General features: G+C 39.1%; 1 protein-coding gene across 1 annotated transcript; it reads left to right on the top strand.

The window, feature by feature from the left end:
- The first annotated feature begins 3,010 nt into the window (after positions 1–3,010).
- On the top strand, positions 3,011–3,520 carry LOC113227360. The gene has a single exon (XM_026460252.1). The coding sequence runs from the start codon at positions 3,011–3,013 to the stop codon at positions 3,518–3,520; it is 510 nt and encodes a 169-aa protein (XP_026316037.1).
- The last annotated feature ends 15,384 nt before the right edge of the window (positions 3,521–18,904 follow it).

The following is an 18,904-nucleotide window of genomic DNA, read 5'->3' as shown; positions in this document are numbered from 1 at the left end:
GGGTCGAGCGGCAGCGGCAGGGACATTGGCTTTATTTCAGAATTTATTTCTTTACAAACGAAATTAAAGCCGCTTGAAATGTATGTAGTGTACTATACGTGTTCTATTTAGGTGGGTTGATATAAAAACATTGGTATACGTAAAGTACCTAATGAATACAGCAGTTTTCTTGTAAAATTTCGAGGTAAGTTTGTATATAAATAAATTTGTAAATATTTTAGGAATCGTGTTTTTACAGCGTACACCTACATAAACAATATTTAAAAAGTAATTACAACATTCGAAAACGGAACTCTTTGGCCATAGAATACAGTTTGTTTCATCTGACTGTCACTTGTTTTTATTGTGGCGTCATTTTAGAAATTGGTTGTCTACATCACCATGGATTTAACTCGTAAACATTTTCGTAGTATGATTTTCTACGACTTTAAGTGTAATTTAACAGCTCAGCGGAGCTTCGCTCGGCTTCAAACTACTTTTAGCGATGAAGCACCATGCAAGACGACTATTTAAAGCTGGTTTGCAGAATTCAAACGCGGTCGTGTGAATCTCAGTGACGAATTTCATGATGGTCGCCCGTCCACTGCTGTGAACAACAAAAACATCGATGCTGTGCGCCGTACGATCAAAACAGACAGGCTTGTGACATACCATGAGATTCGGGCATCTTTAGGCATAGGCATGAGTCAAATACAATCAATACTACACAAAAATTTGAGTGTGAAAAAGCTGTACTCTCGGTGGATCCCATACAATTTAACCGAGGCTCAAAAAACGGAACGCGTCACTTGGTACTATGCCATGCTTACCAGATTCAACAAATTTGGTGTGAGACATAGTAACAGGTGACGAAATATGGATTCATAGTCCCAAAACAAAGCAGCAATCGAGCGTTTCAGCTTTCGAGATGAGCCGAAACCAACCAAAGTGGCGCGCGTGCAAAGTGCCTCTAAACGGATGCTGTTTCTGTTTTTAAAAACCGTAAATAGTGATTGGTACACGACCATTCGTTTGCCGGAAGTTATTGACAAATTCCGTAAAAATAACCATAAACGCCATATCATCTTGCAACACGATAATGGCAATTCTCACACGGCCAGACAGACAAATGAATTTTTGAAGGTGAACAACGATGACCTTATGAGCCATCCCACGTACAGTCCCGACCTGGCACCTTGTGACTTTTATTTATTTCCAAAAATTAAGAACCAGTTACGCGGTCAACGATTTTCATCACCTGAAGAGGCAGTTGAAGAGTATGAAAAATATGTTTCAGAAATTGTCACAGAGGAGTGGCATACATTTTTCAAAATTGGTTCATTCGTATGAAAAAATGCATTAACACTAACGGAGAATATTTAGAGAAACAATAAATTCGTTTATGACTATTTATAGTATTTTTTTCTTATTCTATCCGGAAACTTACTCGTATATTGCGCCTCACGTATTACCTCAATTTTACTATATATTTTTCCGAAGTGATTTATTTTCTACTTTCACCGTTATGCGGTGTCAACCAAAGCCATTTCAGGTTGTATAGACTCTTAAATTCAGCAAACAATGATGCCACTCGTCATAACAATAACAGAATCGTCTGGATTATTCGAGAAAGTTCTTTCATATTCTCACCGCCGCTTTATGGCTCGGAATTCAATATTCTCTTTATAACTTGTTGCGATTTATGATTGTCAAGTAAAGTTAAATTGCTACTTTGTATTTTATATTGATGTGTTCATGTCTTTTAGATATCTATTGTTGAAGTTTGGTTATTTTTATCTTTTGAACGACTGTATTCATAAATTTGTAGATTTATTATCGAATGTAGTAATGTTTATATTTAAAAATAATAAATATACTTAGAGTAGCAATAGAGCTCCTTGTGAAAGAGTCCGTATGGGGAAGCGCCACCTTGATGTGTTTATTACCGGTTTTGAAGGGTAAGGGTTCCGCTATGGGGCAAAAAGACTGCATTGGGGCCGGACGGCATCTTGGGTCGGGTATTGCACCTGACTGCGGAATGCCTGGACGAATGGCTTCGGGGACTTTTCGACACATGCCTACGCAGTAGACAGTTTCCTAAATAGTGGAAGCAGGCCGATTGTGCCTGCTGCAGAAAGGGGGCCGTCCAACCGACTCGCCCTCTGCATACAGGCCCTTGTTCTGCTGGACGAGACGGCTAAGCTCTTCGAGAGAGTCCTCGTAAACCGTCTCGTCCGACACCTAGAGGAAGTGGGACCGGGTCTGTCGGAGTCTCAGTACGGATTCAGGGCGGGGAGATCTACAATCAACGCCCTGGATGCCCTGAAGAGCCTCACAACAGCAGCGGTGGAGAGCGGGGAGGTGGTATTGGCTGTCTCCTTGGATGTCAGAAATGCGTTCAACAGTCTCCCCTTCGAAACACTGACAGAGGCGCTCCGGTACCATAGAGTGCTTCTCTATCTCCGGAAGCTGTTGAGGCGTATCTTCAGGACAGGGTGGTTGTCTGGGAAGGAAAAGACAAGCGGCACCACCATCGACGTGTCGGGTGCGGCGTTCCACAGGGGTCTGTTGACCCTATGTTGTGGTACGTTGGTTGTGACTGGCTCCTACGCGGCCCCCTCCTTCCCGAGACGAGGTTGATCTGCTATGCAGATGACACCCTTATCACTGTCCGGGGTAGGACATATGAAGAGGCCGCGCGGTTGTCCGTCGTGACGTCATTGGTGGTGGAGAGGATCCACCTGCTAGTACTGAGGGTCTCCATACACAAAAAGGAGGTCTTCTTATTTCACGGCCCGCGCAGAGGTCCCCCTAGAGGGGCCAAGATCACCCTGTTCAGGGAGACGGTCCCAGTCAAGGCTCAGATGAAATTCCTGGGCCTTGTACTGGATGGGAGGTGGACGTTCAAGGCGCATTTCTCCCAACTTGCCCCAAAGCTGATGAGTACCGCAGCCGCATTCGGACGCTCCTGCTAAACGTCGTCGGACTGGGCTCAATCTGCAGGCGCCTGTACTCCGGAATAATCCGGAGTATGGCCCTTTACGGTTCACCCATCTGGGTAGATGCTCTCACCGCTCAACTCAAGCCTTTCCTGCGGAGGCCGCAGAGGGTTATAGCGGTGAGAGCGATCCGGTGGCACCGCACGGTATCGTGGACGGCCGCCACACTTCTCGCGGGTGATCCCCCGTGGGAACATCGGGCGGAAGTGCTCGCGGAAGTGCACCGGTACCGTATAACCATGCGAAGCAAAGGGGAAAGCCCTGATGCTGAAGAAACAAGGCGGATCAGGGCAGCGGACCGCGTCGCGTTGTTCCGAAGATGGGCGGAGGACTTGGAGTCCCCAATCACTGGCTCAGTGACCGTGGAGGCCATCCGCCCCTACTTAGTCCGCTGGGTTAACCGGCGACACGGGACACTGTCGTTTAGATTGGTGCAGGTGCTCACCGGACATGGATGCTTTGGTGAGTACCTGCATCGCGTGGCGGGTCGGGAAGCGACTCCAGTCTGCGACGAATGCGGCGCACCCGTCGATACGGCGTGACACACCCTGACGGAATGTGCGGCTTGGGGCCCTCAGCGGCACTCCCTGACTGATATAGTGGGAGGAGATCTCTCGCTGCCAACAATCGTGGGCGCAATCCTATTCCTATATCTTTTTGCGAGATCGTAATCTCGCAGATGGAGGCTGCGGAGCGCTCCAGAGAGGATGACCCCTTCTCTGACCCGCTTCGAAGACGTAGGCAGGGGAGACGAAAGACGTAGTACGCCCACCTTCTTCCCGCGGCGTAGATTGGGGTCGAGGGACCCCTTCCATCAAGACTAAGGGTGCCCGGGGCACCCTCCAAAGGACTGGGCCCGCTCTATGCGGGCCATACGCCGAGACGTCTCAGTAATACTACCGGGACGCATACGCGCAAGCGGATCCTGGGTCGTCTCTCTATTGCGGTGGAGTTAACCGCTGGGTTTTAGTGGATATACGGGACTACCGCCCGGGAGTGCCACATAACCGTTCGATGCTCCTCTGAGCCGAGCGGAATGCGTAACGCATTTCCCAGCGACAAAAAAAAGGTGACAGGCGCAGAGACGGTGCCCATCAGATCTTTGCAATTTAAAGCTCTGAGCGGCACTGCAACTATTATGGACAGGCGTGTCGCTTATTAATCACTTGGTATCACAAAAAGAAAATAAAAGCACCAGTCCTTTACGCTATACCATTTACATTACACTTTTGTTGTCATCGAAGAAAAAGTTTTGCTGTTTAGTATCATCATTACCATCATCAATTATACGTTCCACTGTTGGGCACAGGTCTCCTCTCAGGCGAGGGTTTTAGGCCACTTTCCGTCAAGCTGTCCCGATGCGAGATCGGGAACTTCACACGTTTTCCGAGGGTTGTGAACCTTCTTAGACGTGCAGGTTTCATCGCGATGTCTTCCTTCGTCGAAACGCTCATGGTAAATTTCAAATGAAATTTCCCGGATTCGGACCCACAGTCTCTGCTTGAGAGGCAGTAGGTAAAACCATTATGCTACCACGGTCATATAGTATAGCAGTTTCATTATTTAATAACTCAAACCACGTCCGTTTCGCACGTAAGTTACGACCAATGCAATGGAAGCGCGTAGTTACCAAACCAGCTATTACCCAAGCGAAATCGAATCAGAACGAGAAACCCTACCGCTAGAAAAACAGTTTCAAGTATGTTTTCTAAAAGGGTTTTATCAATAATAGACCTTTGTTGTAACATGTAAAAACTAAAAATGTACACGCACTTTCAGATTAAACATTGTCTAATAGAGAAACACCCAAATAAACTTCAAAGCGACAACAGTCGGTCGACCAAATAAAACTAAAGTACATTTTTCCCTCTGACAATTCCAAGCTGTAAAGTGGACGACACTAGTTATATGACGCGTCGAGACAATAGAGAAGGTGCTCATTAGGGACCCCGGACAATAGAATTACAGATTAATAGCAATGGCAGTAAGTCAACTTTTTAAATTGTTTACTATCCATCTATAGGTAGAGACGATGACGTAATAAGCGAGTTATATAATTTTTATTACTTAACTGAAATTGTTTTATACTAGCATATTATAATAAGATAAGTACTGTAAAGTCTATTTAGATGGAGGAGTTTCTCATCTCGAAGATTATAGATTATCGAAAGAACATAAAAAACTTTCCTCGTCTAAACATTAGCGATTATAGATTGTCCACGTGAGCGATAATCGCCTCGCCTTTAAATATTGAACGTCTCTGTGTAAACAAGTAAAGTTCTTGAAAGCAAAAATCGTATTTCGAGTTTTTGTGCCAGCCAGTCGGTTCGCGAGGGTGTTTTGATTATCACTGCTTTTATAAGACAAGAATTAATGAAATGAGAACGAAAATAAATTTTGGGTTAAGAAATGTCAAAAAAAATGTTAATTTTATTAAAAAAGAAGTATAATAAATATATATATCTTTACAGTGTTTACTAACTTCATATTGCCAGCAGTTCCAAATTTGAATGATTTTTGCGTCATTTTGGTACATCCCTAGTCAATAACGCAGTAATCACTGAACTCGAATGGCAATTCTCGCACTCAAAACGGTTCGAACCGATTTGTATGATTATCGTATGAACTTGAAAAAATGTCATACGAGATCGAGTTTAGACAAGTCGAAAACTCGTAAGCAAGAATCTCCTTACTACATATTTCTCTGTGTAAACAGTCGAGGAGGCGATTAAGTTGCTTGCGAATCTCATATGACATAATCGTAAACGACATTTTAGTTCTTGCCCGAATGTATACATGCGATACGATAATGTTATGGCGATTATAGCTTGCGATAGTCGCGTACGATTTTTCGTCACGAAGCGTGCGATAAACTCTCTCCATCTAAATGGAACTTAACTCCATACAAAAGCAGCAATGTGGCTTTTATGTGCGCACATATTCGCATAATCTCGCGGTGTACTCGCGTTACACAGCGCGGTTGTCAAACGCGATATTCAATTTAAAATTATGATAATACTTCAAATTGTAGACGTGTTTATTGTGGTGTTTATAGTTGTTTGAACAAGAGTGCCTCGAATTCAGAATTATTCAGCATTTCATCTCTATTTCAATAATCATACACTATTCATATTATAAAAATATCAATAATACAAAGTACTACTTTTTACAAAGGTTATTTCAATATGGCTCGAGAATAATGTGATGTACAGCTTATTTTTTTAAATTATATTTACTATCTACAGTTACATATAAAATATAGCTTCACTATAAACCTCTTTAAATGCTCATCCTTTGATCACAAAATAGTTGTCGGCCGTTTAATTCGGAAAATAGTAGTGTTTCTTGACGCTAGAAGTAGGTAGGCAGATAAATAACCTAACCGTCACTAAAACACCACACCACACAAATTACCAGAGTTTATTTTAAACAAAGTGGAAACCTGATTCTCCCACGTAATACATATGTAACTTAATTAGTGAACTGTGATGTGATAAAAAACGAAAGGAATCTTTTTTGTTACTTTTGTCAGAGAATAGAAAAGTAAATAAAAAGGTCATTCTCCGCCTCTCCCTAGTTTTAGATACCCCACCGCGCCGCTCATATTGACGGTCACATTGACGGAACGGCAACAAGGCTGTCAGCGAGCTATTTGCTAAGGACGATTTTGATGTTTAAGCAGTTCATTGTAATTTAACTTGTTTAATACTTTATTGTATAATAATCGTGAATTGTGCCATGTACCGCTGTTTATTCATGTAAATGGGATAAAGAGAGTTTCTTTTATTAAAAAGCCATTTTATATTAACCTTTCGTCTTCAGTATAATGCCATTTCATAACAGATTACTTAGATATAAGACATTTAAAAGTAAATATTTTAGTGTAGGTAATTAATGGTAATGTTATTCACTTACTATGTTAAGTCTTTTGTTTAAGCTATTTATTTGACTATATTTAACTTAACTGGTGTAATGTACAGTTGTTATAGTATTAATAAATAAAATCATAAGTATATATAATGACCTTTATATATACATACAATTATTATATATATACAATACATGCGTTTGCTCTTTCAAAGTCAGTGTGCAAGTTCTGGAAAGTGATGGATAAACCTACCACTTCACGCACATATTACCGCGTGTGCATGCATGTACGTAGTAGTAATAGGTAAATATGTTTCTACAGTTGTATAGAGTGTCCGGGTATGCTTTCGTTACAAAACGAAACCATTTTTCATTTGTCAAAAACAAGACGTACTGATGTAAATATACTATGACACTAGACAATTGAGCACATGTGCTGAACTGCTGAGTAGGCGGATTATCAGAGCAATGAACTTAACAATCCAAGCCAGTCGGAGTGTGAACTTAATTAGACGACGGCTTTTTTATACGGTTCGACAATTCGAGATATTGGTGGAACGTGAGTTGGAATTGTTTGCACAAGTTTGTATACGGGTAAAGAAATGTAACAAGAGTTATAGTGACGTATAGGTTGTACCTACACGTCACTATAACTGTAACTCCACGTTCACACGGCATTGTACTGCACGTTTTGTGAATAAACGGTGGCGCAAAAAAACGTTCACAGTTCTATACGTTTAGCGAATACGCAACCGACTTGTCAAGCAAATCGAATGTACTTTAAGTATTCGGTGTGCAGTGGCGCATAGTATTAATGCATCTTTTTCACACGTCGCGAAATCACACGTTTTTAATAGTCGTAGTCCTAATAGTAATAGCCACCGAACAAGCGGCGTCTAGTATTGAAGTATCTTTTGGAAGGAGGGCACGCATAATTTTATTAATACAAAGTGACCGATCTTCTGTGGACAGCGATTTATTGGTATCTTTAGTGGAACAATGGCTCATTTTTTTTGTTTACCATTTCTCAGATTTTCGTATCATTTTTCAAATGTGTGTACGCACTGCTTTTTGATTCATTGGATGAACCCAATACCATTTGATCCGGCGGCAAAGCCGTTGGCGTCTTCTATGCCAATATAAAAGAGCAATAAAGCGTGGAACCATCACAGACGTGTTCTCGGGGCGATTGCTATGTGATGCCGCTATCCGTCTTTTAAACGCATGAAAATATATCGAGTGAACACCCTGCTGTCTATCCGTTTATAATAGAATACATTAAAAAACGTGCAGGACAATGCGGTGTGAACGAAGCCTACACAAGTTAATATTAAACCTATTTTAGTGTTGGACAAACATAGGAATACTTAATTTATTTGTAATACTGACTGTAAAAATGTTGATCGCAGTAGGTAGCTACAAAAAATTTTTTTCCAACGTTTTTCAAATTGTTCCCAAAATTTCGAGCCTGTTGCATGTCTTATGGTCACGGCTGATTCGGGACTGACACGGGACCTGCAAGGGAGAAACGTTAGTTTGTCTAAAAAAAAATATACGCGATTTATTGTCTTATATTGTCTATCGCGAAAACCTTTTTAGCAGTAGAGCTCCTTGTGAAAGAATTTATCCAGAGACATTGTTACCTATTTCTGCTGTCAAGGAGTGCTGGTAAAATTACAGGCACATGAAACTTGTTAAACGTGCAGTGGCAATGCTCCCTCAGATCTTTGCGATTTAAAGGCTCGATAGGCTTGTCGCTTACCACCAGTTGCGCGACTTGTTCGTCCCGTCGTCGCTTGATATCATATAAAAAAAATAACTTACTCGGTTTTCTATCGGATACATTTCGAACAGTGTATGCAGGAACTTTATAATTAAGTTCCACACTCACCGTTATTCCTTTGATTTACTAGAAAGTTTGAAGCACTTAAGAGTCTATACAACCTCAAATGACTTTCGTTGATTCCAAATAACAGTGAAAGTGTCAATCAATTATTTTGGAAAAAATATAAACTAAAATTGAGGATATACTATAGTTATATAGCTATACTATAGTTCATATATATATAATATATAACTGGCCACTCACATAAACAATGTTTAAAAAGTGATTACAACATTTGAAAATATCACTCTTTGGCTGTACAATACAGTTTGTTTTATCTGACTGTCACTTGTTTTTACATTGTGGCGTCATTTTAGAAATTAGCTGTGAAAATTTTCGTAGTATGATTTTCTACGACTTTAAGTTTAATTTAACAGCTTCACTCACTCGCTTCACACTGCTTTTGGCGATGAAGCACCATACAAGACGACTATTTATAGCTGGTTTGCAGAATTCAAACGGGGTCGTGTGAATCTCAGTGACGAATTTCGTGATGGTCGCCCGTCCACTGCAGTGAACAACAAAAACATCGATGCTGTGCGCCGTATGATCAAAACAGACAGGCATGTGACATATCCTGAGATTCGGGCATCTTTAGGCATAGGCATGAGTGAAATACAATCAATACTACACAAACATTTGGGTTTGAAAAAGCTGTGTTTGCGGTGGTTCCTCCACAATTTGACTGAGGCTCAAAAAATGGATCGCGTCACTTGGTGCAATGCCATGCATTGCCAGGTGCATTACTAGATTCAACAAAGGGGCGTTAAATTTGGTGTGGGACATAGTAACAGGTGACGAAATATGGATTCATAGTTACGATCTCAAAACAAAGCAGCAATCGAGCGTATGGGTCTTTCGAGACGAGCCGAAACCAACCAAAGTGGCGCGCGTGCAAAGTGCCTCTAAACGGATGATGCTTCTGTTTTTAATAAAACTGGACACGTGACTACTGTTGCTTTGGAGAATCGTTATACCGTGAATAGTGATTGATACACGACCATTTGTTTGCCGGAAGTTATTGACTTACTTCGTAAAAATAACCGTAAACGCCGTATAAGATGATACGATAATGTAAGTTCTCACACGGCCAGACAGATAAATGAATTTCTGAAGGTGAACAACGTTAACCTTATGAGCCATCCCGCGTACCGTCCCGACCTGGCACCTTGTGACTTTTATTTATTTCCAAAAATTAAGAACCAGTTACGCGGTCAAAGATTTTCATCACCAAAAGAGGCCGTCGAAGAGTATGAAAAATATGTTTCAGAGATTGTCACGGAGGAGTGGCAAAAATGTTTTCAAAATTGGTTCAATCGTATGAAAAAGTGCATTAACGGTAACGGAGAATATTTTAAGAAACAATAAATTCATTTATGACCATTTAAAGTATTTTTTTCTTATTCATTCCGGAAACTTATAGTGCGCCTCACGTACATGGTGTGAAAACACGATTCCAAAAAATTTTCGCGATAGAAAAAAAAGAGAAAACCGCAATAAACCGAACTGAACTAAATGGAACACGTATAGTGTACGATATATATTTTTCAAATTTCGGCTTTGATTACGCTTGTAAAATAAGTTCTGAAATAAAGCCAGTGTCCCTCCCGCTTGACCCAAGCAAATTGAACCAGTGCGGGAAAAATTTGTTTTCGGCTAACGTAGTATTGACTCTGAACCCTGATGTCATAGACTTAACATTCAATTGAGATATAGGGCTTTACTTTCATCTTCATGACATTTACGGCAAAGGAATGGAATACGGATCTGTGTTTTTCAAAATAAAAATAAAAGTAAATAAATATTGTCTAGCCCGTTTATTATTGACGGCGTTTAAAGTAAAATTAAATGTCAGAATACGATAGTATGGGGTATCCCGTTTTGCTAAATTATGGGCTTTACTGCCGCCTTCTGCTTCTCCATAGATAAGTTATAATAATTAGTAATTATAATACTAAGTAACGGGACGTACAAGTTGAGCGCGGTCTCCCACATGATGACGCAAACGACGATGATACGGAGACGGTTGCGCGAAAGCTTAAAATGCGCGACGGCTTTATTTTCACTAATGGTCAGTTGCGCGAAAGTTTAAAAGCGCTGGGTTGCAGGGCCACTAAGAGCTTTAAATCGCAAAGATCTGGGAGCCACTGCCACTTTGCCCTGAGACATAAGTTAAGTCTCGTTTGCCAGTAATTCTGCCAGCACCCTTATAGTAATGCACACATTATTGTTTGGCGGCAGAAATAGGCAAGGTGGCAGTACTTCCCTAGACGTACTCTTGGAACTCACATGGAAATCTACTGCTACAAATTTAAATAAATACAAACAGAAAACAAAACACGGACTACAAGAAGCGGCCTTATGTGTGTTAAATATAATACTTTAGTAGAAAGTCACCTCAAAAGCTTAAAAGGAAACTAATAAAAGTTTAAACAAAATTATTGTCGCAATTCCAAAAAAAACAGACATTAAATGAGAAAATCTTTGCTATGAAAGTTTGAAGTGCATCATAACTCTATAACTCATTGAACAAGTCGTATCGTGTAATTTTATTGGAACACCGAGTTGTATTTAATACAAAACGAAACTATGGGAAAAGATGTTGCGTTAAAAATTAGTTTTGAAGCATTTATTTATTTATACATTTTAGGAAAATTCACAGACAAATAATACAATTATAGTATACATAGATAAGAGAAATCCAATGTCATTTACGAATTTCCACCAACATGAAACAAATTGTGCTTACTGCTTAGTAGGCCAAAAAGAGAGGAAAAAACAAAGAACACAGTTACATAAAAAGAAAGACAAAAATAATAGACAATTATACAAAAACCAGTGTAATCATCGCTAGTCACGCCTCTTGTCAAAATGAATTTTGGTCATTTCTCGCCATCGAGTATATAAAGAATTAGAAATAGAGACGAAATAAGGGCCATCTATACCTGGCAACTCATCAGGCAAATGGACCTTATATCATTTTTAAATATCAACTCTCGTTTGCACTGAAATCACAAATTAGAATGCTGAAATAGTACAGCGCCAACAACTGACCTGTGTGTACGTTTCCATATATCTATTCCAAGAATATTCTGTATTTATTGTAATAAAAATAATATCTCTAACAATGGGGGGCTGTTCCATTCGGTGGTGCGGAAAAAACAACAAATATCTAATTATAAAACAAACGTAATGAAATTTCATTTTTCATAGGTAATTAAATATTAAATATGTAATTTTTCAATTTTTGTCCATTATAGTAAAGCTTAACTTAAAGCGGTCGATTTGAAGTGAAACAATTGACGACCCCCGTCAGTTGTTTCGAATTCGGGCTGGCCAATCGGAGTGCAGTTGTCACCGTAATGATATGGCAGAATAGTTTTCAAACAAATGAAATGACATTTCATCTCTATTTCTGGTTCTGGTTATATACTCGATATTTCTCGCCTGACTGCGTCTATGCTTGTACAAAACAAATCAAAATTCAGAGTGATTTACTGTCGCATTGTTAAAAATAATTAGTGCTCGCAAACGGCACTTGCAAAGGTGGTCGACATCTGTAACGTAACAGGTTTGTGCGCAGGTTTATGTGTGACAACAATTCTGGATTGGAGAAAACTGACATCATAAATGTCTCGACGTACACGAAGCGGTAAAAAATGGTACCTAGTACAACTCATATGCTCATAACCTGATGAAAATTGTTGAATAGTGCATAATGCATTTAGCACATAATGCATATTGTACAGCCGTAGTGCCCAGTTACAAGAGGGGAAAGTTTTCGCGCGGCCGTCGCATAGACCAAATTTAAGCCAACCTCGCCCGCGTGGCCGGGACTCTCATTTAAGTTAAAACGTAAAAGCTAAGTAAATTTTGCCATGACAGTTAGACGCCAAACCTATCTAAAACCATTAAACGTAATAATAGGAACGAAAATATATTAAAGGCACCTCAAACTACTCTACAAATATTTAGATCAGGACCACATTCAATGCTAATCAGAATTTATAATCGTATACCAAATAGTATTAAGAATCAACTAAAAACATTTCTTGCAAAAAAAGAGTACTACACAATAAAATAATTTTTCTGTGGTGATACAAAACAAAAATAATATCGAGAAAAATTTTAATTAATTAATAATTATATTTATAATTCACTAAAGTGGACATTGTTACATTTAAATATCGTTATTCCAGTATTATTATTTTTATTTTGTTTTTAGATTTTGAATGACTTATACATAATTATGACATTACTTTTGTTCTAAATTATTTGTATTTTTAAATTTTAATTTTTTTTTATTAATCTTTAATTTTTACGTTTATGTTAATATATTGATAAAATATTAGTCGTTTTTGAAGAGAAAAAACAAAGAACACAGTTACATAAAAAAATATTAATAATAGACAAGTGTGTGATCATCGCCAGCTATGTGATGTGTCAAAGTTACGTTTGATCATTTCTCGCCTTACTTTGTTTATGCTACAAAACAAATCAAATTCAGAGTGATTTACTGTCGCATAGTTATCACAAATTAGTGGAGTAATTTAACAAAAAAACAAATGAATATTGTGATAATGAAAAATTATAATAATCGTTAAAATCAATATTACATTTTTTTTTAGTTATGCAAGCTAATGCATTAAAACACTAATCGACATGATAGGTTATACATACATTCCTGGACGATAGCAGGCGTCGAATTTCTCGGTAACATTAAAAGCATAACCTCGATACTATCAAAATCTCAACACACGATATTCAAGGAAATCCAACCACAATTTTGTAGGTAATACACGTACTTGAATATTCTGGTGAATATTGTACAAGATCGGTCGTCTGACCTCAAAATACCGTGTTGGTTGCAAAGGTAAAAGCGTAAACGACTTGTTGGACACAATTGCATACAAAATTGGTATGAAACGAGATACCAACGAGCCACTTCAACGAAAACTATGTCGGTTCCATTGGGAGTAACGTGGTGTTACTATATATTCTCGCACTCTACGACTAAGTACTACACTAACACAAGGAAGTACTGCCACCTTACCTATTTCTGCCGCCACGTAGTAATGTCAGTATTACTGTAGTCCTGTTTTGAAGGCTAAGGGTGCTGTGGTAAAATTACAGGTATATAGGACTTGTAAACTTATGTCTCATGGCGACGGGTGCAGTGACAGTGCCCCTCAGATCTTTGTGATTTAAAACTCTGAGTGCCACTGCAACTGTTGTAGACAGGCGTATAGCTTACCATCAGACGCACGACTTATTCGTCCCGTTACTTGATATTATAAAAAAACTAATGTTGTTGACACTTTTAGCGAAATTAGCAAGCAAAATCAGCGTAATTGACATTTTTCAAAGAAAAAAACATTCGGTGCCATAGCTCGAAAGTTACCAAAGGTAAATGCGTTAGTTATGATAAGAGAACAGAATAAATGTTGTTACTACTACACTAAATAAATAGGATTGAAATAAACAAAGTAATTTGTTTCCATCTGTGCCTAACTAGCACAATGATTGCGGCAATATTTTATAATGAATTTAATTATGTTGTGAAAGATTTCATTAAGAGTATGATTGATTCAATTAAGATCCATTTAATAAGAGCCTATTATTTTCAGTGTTATTAAAAGAAATAAGTCACTTATTTCCTTTTCCGCGTATCAAGCATAGTGATTGCAGTACGTTTAAGTAATGAATTTAATCATGTTGAGATTGATGATAATAATTCAGACGTGTGATTGATTGATTATCCGTGAGTTTAGTTACAATGCCCGTGCCTCACGGTAGTTTTTCTATTTAAAAATGTGGTTGATTCCATTAAGCTCCATTTGATAGGCGTCTACAAAATAGGATGCCATTTCGATGTGGGGTCTTCACACGTTTTCTAAGGGTTGCGAACCTTCATTAAGAAATATGTGATTGATTCAATTAAGATCCAATTGATAGGCGTCCTTTGTTTTCTGTGAAATTGAATTGTGTTGTTGTTTAAGGTGAAAATGTAACTTTTTTCCATATGAACATATCAAGCACAATGTAGGTTTTATCGCGGTATCCGATGATCGATGGTATTTTATTGTATAGGCGACTACATCTGCTAGTTTACAGAGTCGCTAATTTACCTGTGTGTCTAGTTTTAGACATTTCGTTTCAAGTTTTTCTAATTTGTAGATAACTTTCAGTGCCACTGATAAATAAGTTGTCTCTATGAGCTGTCTAAATCACTGATATTTTTTGGCTCTATCTATATCTATTAGGCTTTATTCAAATTATTATTTAAAAAAGTCAACTATGATACCTACTTAATGTAGGTACCATGTTATGTAACTCAAGAACTACTACTAACTGTGTTAGCATGCAACTTGGGCTATTTATTACCTTCGTTGTATGTTTTCAAATAAAAGAGTTGACTTTGGAGACATTTTTTTTCTAGGCTGATGATAATTTTTTAATTGGTGCTACCTGAAATCGATCTGCGAGATGTTTAATTGCCGAGTAATTGCGAACTAACCAGTAGTAAGGGCCGAGAGAGCTCCATAGTGAAAATACTTTACATTGTCACTATTTTGTAAATGGGCACTTTTGTATTATTCTGAAACAGGTGCATTTCACAGCTGGAATTTGATAAAATGTCATAAAGTTTGCGTTATTCATTTGAGAATGGTCAGTAAAACGGGCGTAATTTGTACGGACTCAAAGTTTGTAGTGAGTTATCGTCTAGTGAAGTTTTCTGAAGGAATGCTATAATATTACATTTAAGTAAGTACTTATTTTAGAATTTTTAACATCTTTTGTCGTGAAATTTTTTATCTTAGACTATGTTTGGAGCAAATTTGGAACGATGGTGGTTCAAGGTTTGCACGTACATTGCGCGCAAACGTGTGTTTTGTGTTGGACACATCGCGATACATTTAACAAAAGGCACAATGCACGCGCAAACTTCGAATGCCCCGCTGAACGCACACTGTTGCGGCCTTACTGTGTTCCGGTTTTGACGGATAAAGGAACTGGTAAAATTACAGGCACATGAGACTTGTCAACTTATGTCTCATGGTGACGGGCGCAGTGGCAGTGCTTTAAATTTTCACTGTTATAGACAGGCGTATCGCGCACGCGCACACGACTTGTTCGTCTCGTCACTTAATGAGTATAAAATAAAAATATGAAACACAAAAAATATGTGTGAGTAGTAAAAACATCATGATGAGTATCATGGTAACTCTTTTTTCCTATATCTATGACTGCAACTGCTATAGACAGGCGTGTCACTTAACACCAGGTGCACGATTTATTGTACGTACCAACGCACTATTTTTGTCGCATAACAGCACCGCTATGCTTAGTCCTGGCGGTTACTTCGGTCCACAAAAGAAAATAAAATAAACTTGTTTTGTAACTTACCACACTCGGGCGTCATTTGTTTAAGTTTATTTTTGTACAGTACCCATTTCTGGCTGACGTTGTGGTGGGATATTTTTTTATGTACAAAAAATTCATATTCAGCAAGCATTCAAATGTTTTATAAAACAAAAGCTCTGGCTCGCACAATAATATGCATCTTTCACTCGTTCTGTGTTGACGTGTAATTTAAACTTTTTGTTTGCTCCATGCGGTACTGTCACTTGCAACGGGTTCAGTAAAAGTGCTTGCAATTGCGTGAAAGGAAGAAAAGCTTCGGAATTTCAACTTATGAAATTGCGTCAGTGGGCATGAGGCTCTTCTAATAAAGATCATCCACCAATGACTGTTCTTGACTAAGAAATATTTTTATCGCCTTTCATAGAATTTGTCACAATGATGTTACATGAGTTTTAGCAGCAATAGAGCTCCTTGTGAAAAAAGTTCGTCCAGGGAAGTACGACCTTACCTAATTATCCCGCCAAGCATAATGTTCAGCACTACTGCGTTCCGGTTTTGAAGAGACAGGACTTGTCAACTTATATCTCAGGGTGACGGGCGCATTGACAGTGCCTCGCATATTTTTGCGAATTAAAGTTGTAGGGTCACAAACTGGACGACAGCGACAGCGAGTGGCGGCGCGGTGGCGCCTGTGGCGAGTGGTGGCCTGTTCTGAACGCCCTGCGACCAAATGCGGCGGTAAAATGGTAACGAGAGTGTGAGCGCGATGCCGATACCGTGACGGCACCTTTTCATAGTACCTAATCCTGACCAAAATACAGGAAAAATACTTATTTACAAGCTTCGCTCACAAAAGTCCTTTCGGCTTTATCCGCGGCGAAGGAGAGTTATTCATTAGAGTTATTATGAGCGCAAGAAAACGTGAACCCTTACTACAAACAAAGAAAGCAAGTAGGAGAGTTTCGCCCTAAACGAAGCCCAAAGACAAAATCTGGATAAGTTCTATGATAACGCTAAAATGACCGTTGAAACGTTTGACTATAATCTTGCAAATATCAAGCCACAATTGGAATCACACTCGAATTGAGAATGAATAGTATCTCTATTCTTCTCATATAGTGATTAATAATCCTTCCATTTTTATGGTCGATATAATTGCTGTTCCATATTGGTGGTCTTTCTAAAACTGCTGAAATTATTTCCTCTGACGACATCTCTAAATTAATCGATAAATAGGTGTATATAAGCAGCACGCTGACATTATGACGCCGCTCAACTGGAGCGCAACCCTCGTGTACCGCAGCACGCGCCGCTGCCGTCGAGAACAGCATAATTATTACGCACTACGTCTGATTCCTATCAGTTCCGAATCCGAGTAATGACGATCCGAAATGTCGCAGGTATCATTTTATCTTAGGTGTACATGCGATGTTCATATTTTCTCGGATTCGAATTGGACTTAGTGGCACAAGCGTTTTTCCCATATATCTTTCTACGCACCGAGACAATCTACGTCAGGTCTTAATCCCAGATCAGCCCGTTTGCACGGACTTCATCCGGTTCTCTGTAAGACTAGTGCCTTACAACTCCTTTCCTACTGCAAATGTGCACAAGTGCACAAACGATAGTCGAAGTGGGTCAGAATTTTCTAGATTGGTATAGCCTCGGTTTCAAAAAGGAATCGGATGCAGTCTGCAGATGCCCTTAAGGCGCAGGCTACTGTCATCCAGTTTGTAAGTGTCACTACACCTGCTATGGAGAGGCTTGTCGCTTACCACCATGCGCACGACTTGTTCGTCCCGCCACTTGGTATCATAAAAATAATGCAGAAAAGTCGCCATTTTTAAATTATAATTTCATTTTTGGATTCAGTCACTTCAGTGTTATGATAACCTGTCCATGGAACGTGAATACAGCCCTCCTTGTCATAACTAACACCTTTGCGTTTTGATAACTTTCCAGTTATTGGCACCTTAAGTTTTTTCTTTAAAAAAATTTCAATTATGCCGATTTTGCTTCACATTAAAACATAAATTAAATGAGATGTAATATAAGATCTGGTTTCGCTGATTCCATAAAATGTCGATTACGTTAGTTATGTTAAGGAGGGCAGAATAGGTGCAGAAATCTGTTCAAATAACTGTCCTAATATATATATAGTTTTTATTTGTTTATGATAATAAGTAAAAACGAATCAGTTACAGCGCATCTCAGAGCTTTAAATTGCAAAGATGTAAAGGGTACGGAAAGTTGATAAATTCCATGTGCCTGTAATTTTACCAGCACCTTTACCTTTCAAAACCGAAAGGCAGTAATGTTCTCATTACTGCTTGACGGCAGAAATAGTTAGGTGGCAGTATTTCACTGGACAAACTCTTTCACAAGGAGCTCTACTGCTTGGACGCTTATCAAATTGAGCTTAGTGGAATCCATCACACTTTTTCACTTAACAATCATAATATGATATATATATAGATATTCTTGATTACGCTGATGTCTGTTTCATTGACCTTAACGAGGATCTGTTAAGCAAACTCCAGCGTCTACAGAATCTTTGCATCAGATTCATATACGGATTGCGCAAGTTCGATCATGTGGCCGAATTTAGGAGAAGGCTTCAGTGGCTCCCTATCAAGTTGCGCCGTGAGGAGCACGTTCTCGGCTTACTTTATAATGTTCTATACGACTCTCGTACTCCGCCATACCTTAAGGTTCGTTTTCACTTCCTCGGGGATGATCACAACCGTGAACTAAGGTCTACAATGGATAACCTACTGAAGCCTCCTTTCACTCGCTCTGTGTATTACAA

Source organism: Hyposmocoma kahamanoa, unplaced genomic scaffold (genome assembly GCF_003589595.1).
Source record: "Hyposmocoma kahamanoa isolate Upper Pololo Valley unplaced genomic scaffold, ASM358959v1 210, whole genome shotgun sequence".
In the NCBI taxonomy this organism is placed as follows: Eukaryota; Metazoa; Arthropoda; class Insecta; order Lepidoptera; family Cosmopterigidae; genus Hyposmocoma; species Hyposmocoma kahamanoa.
The sequence above is the reverse complement of the archived record's forward strand: the minus strand, read 5'-3'. Positions and strand labels throughout refer to the sequence as shown.

What these genes read in the sequence shown, in the direction of transcription:
- LOC113227360 (XM_026460252.1), top strand. Translation starts at nt 3,011, where the DNA reads ATGGCCCTTTACGGTTCACCCATCTGGGTAGATGCTCTCACCGCTCAA.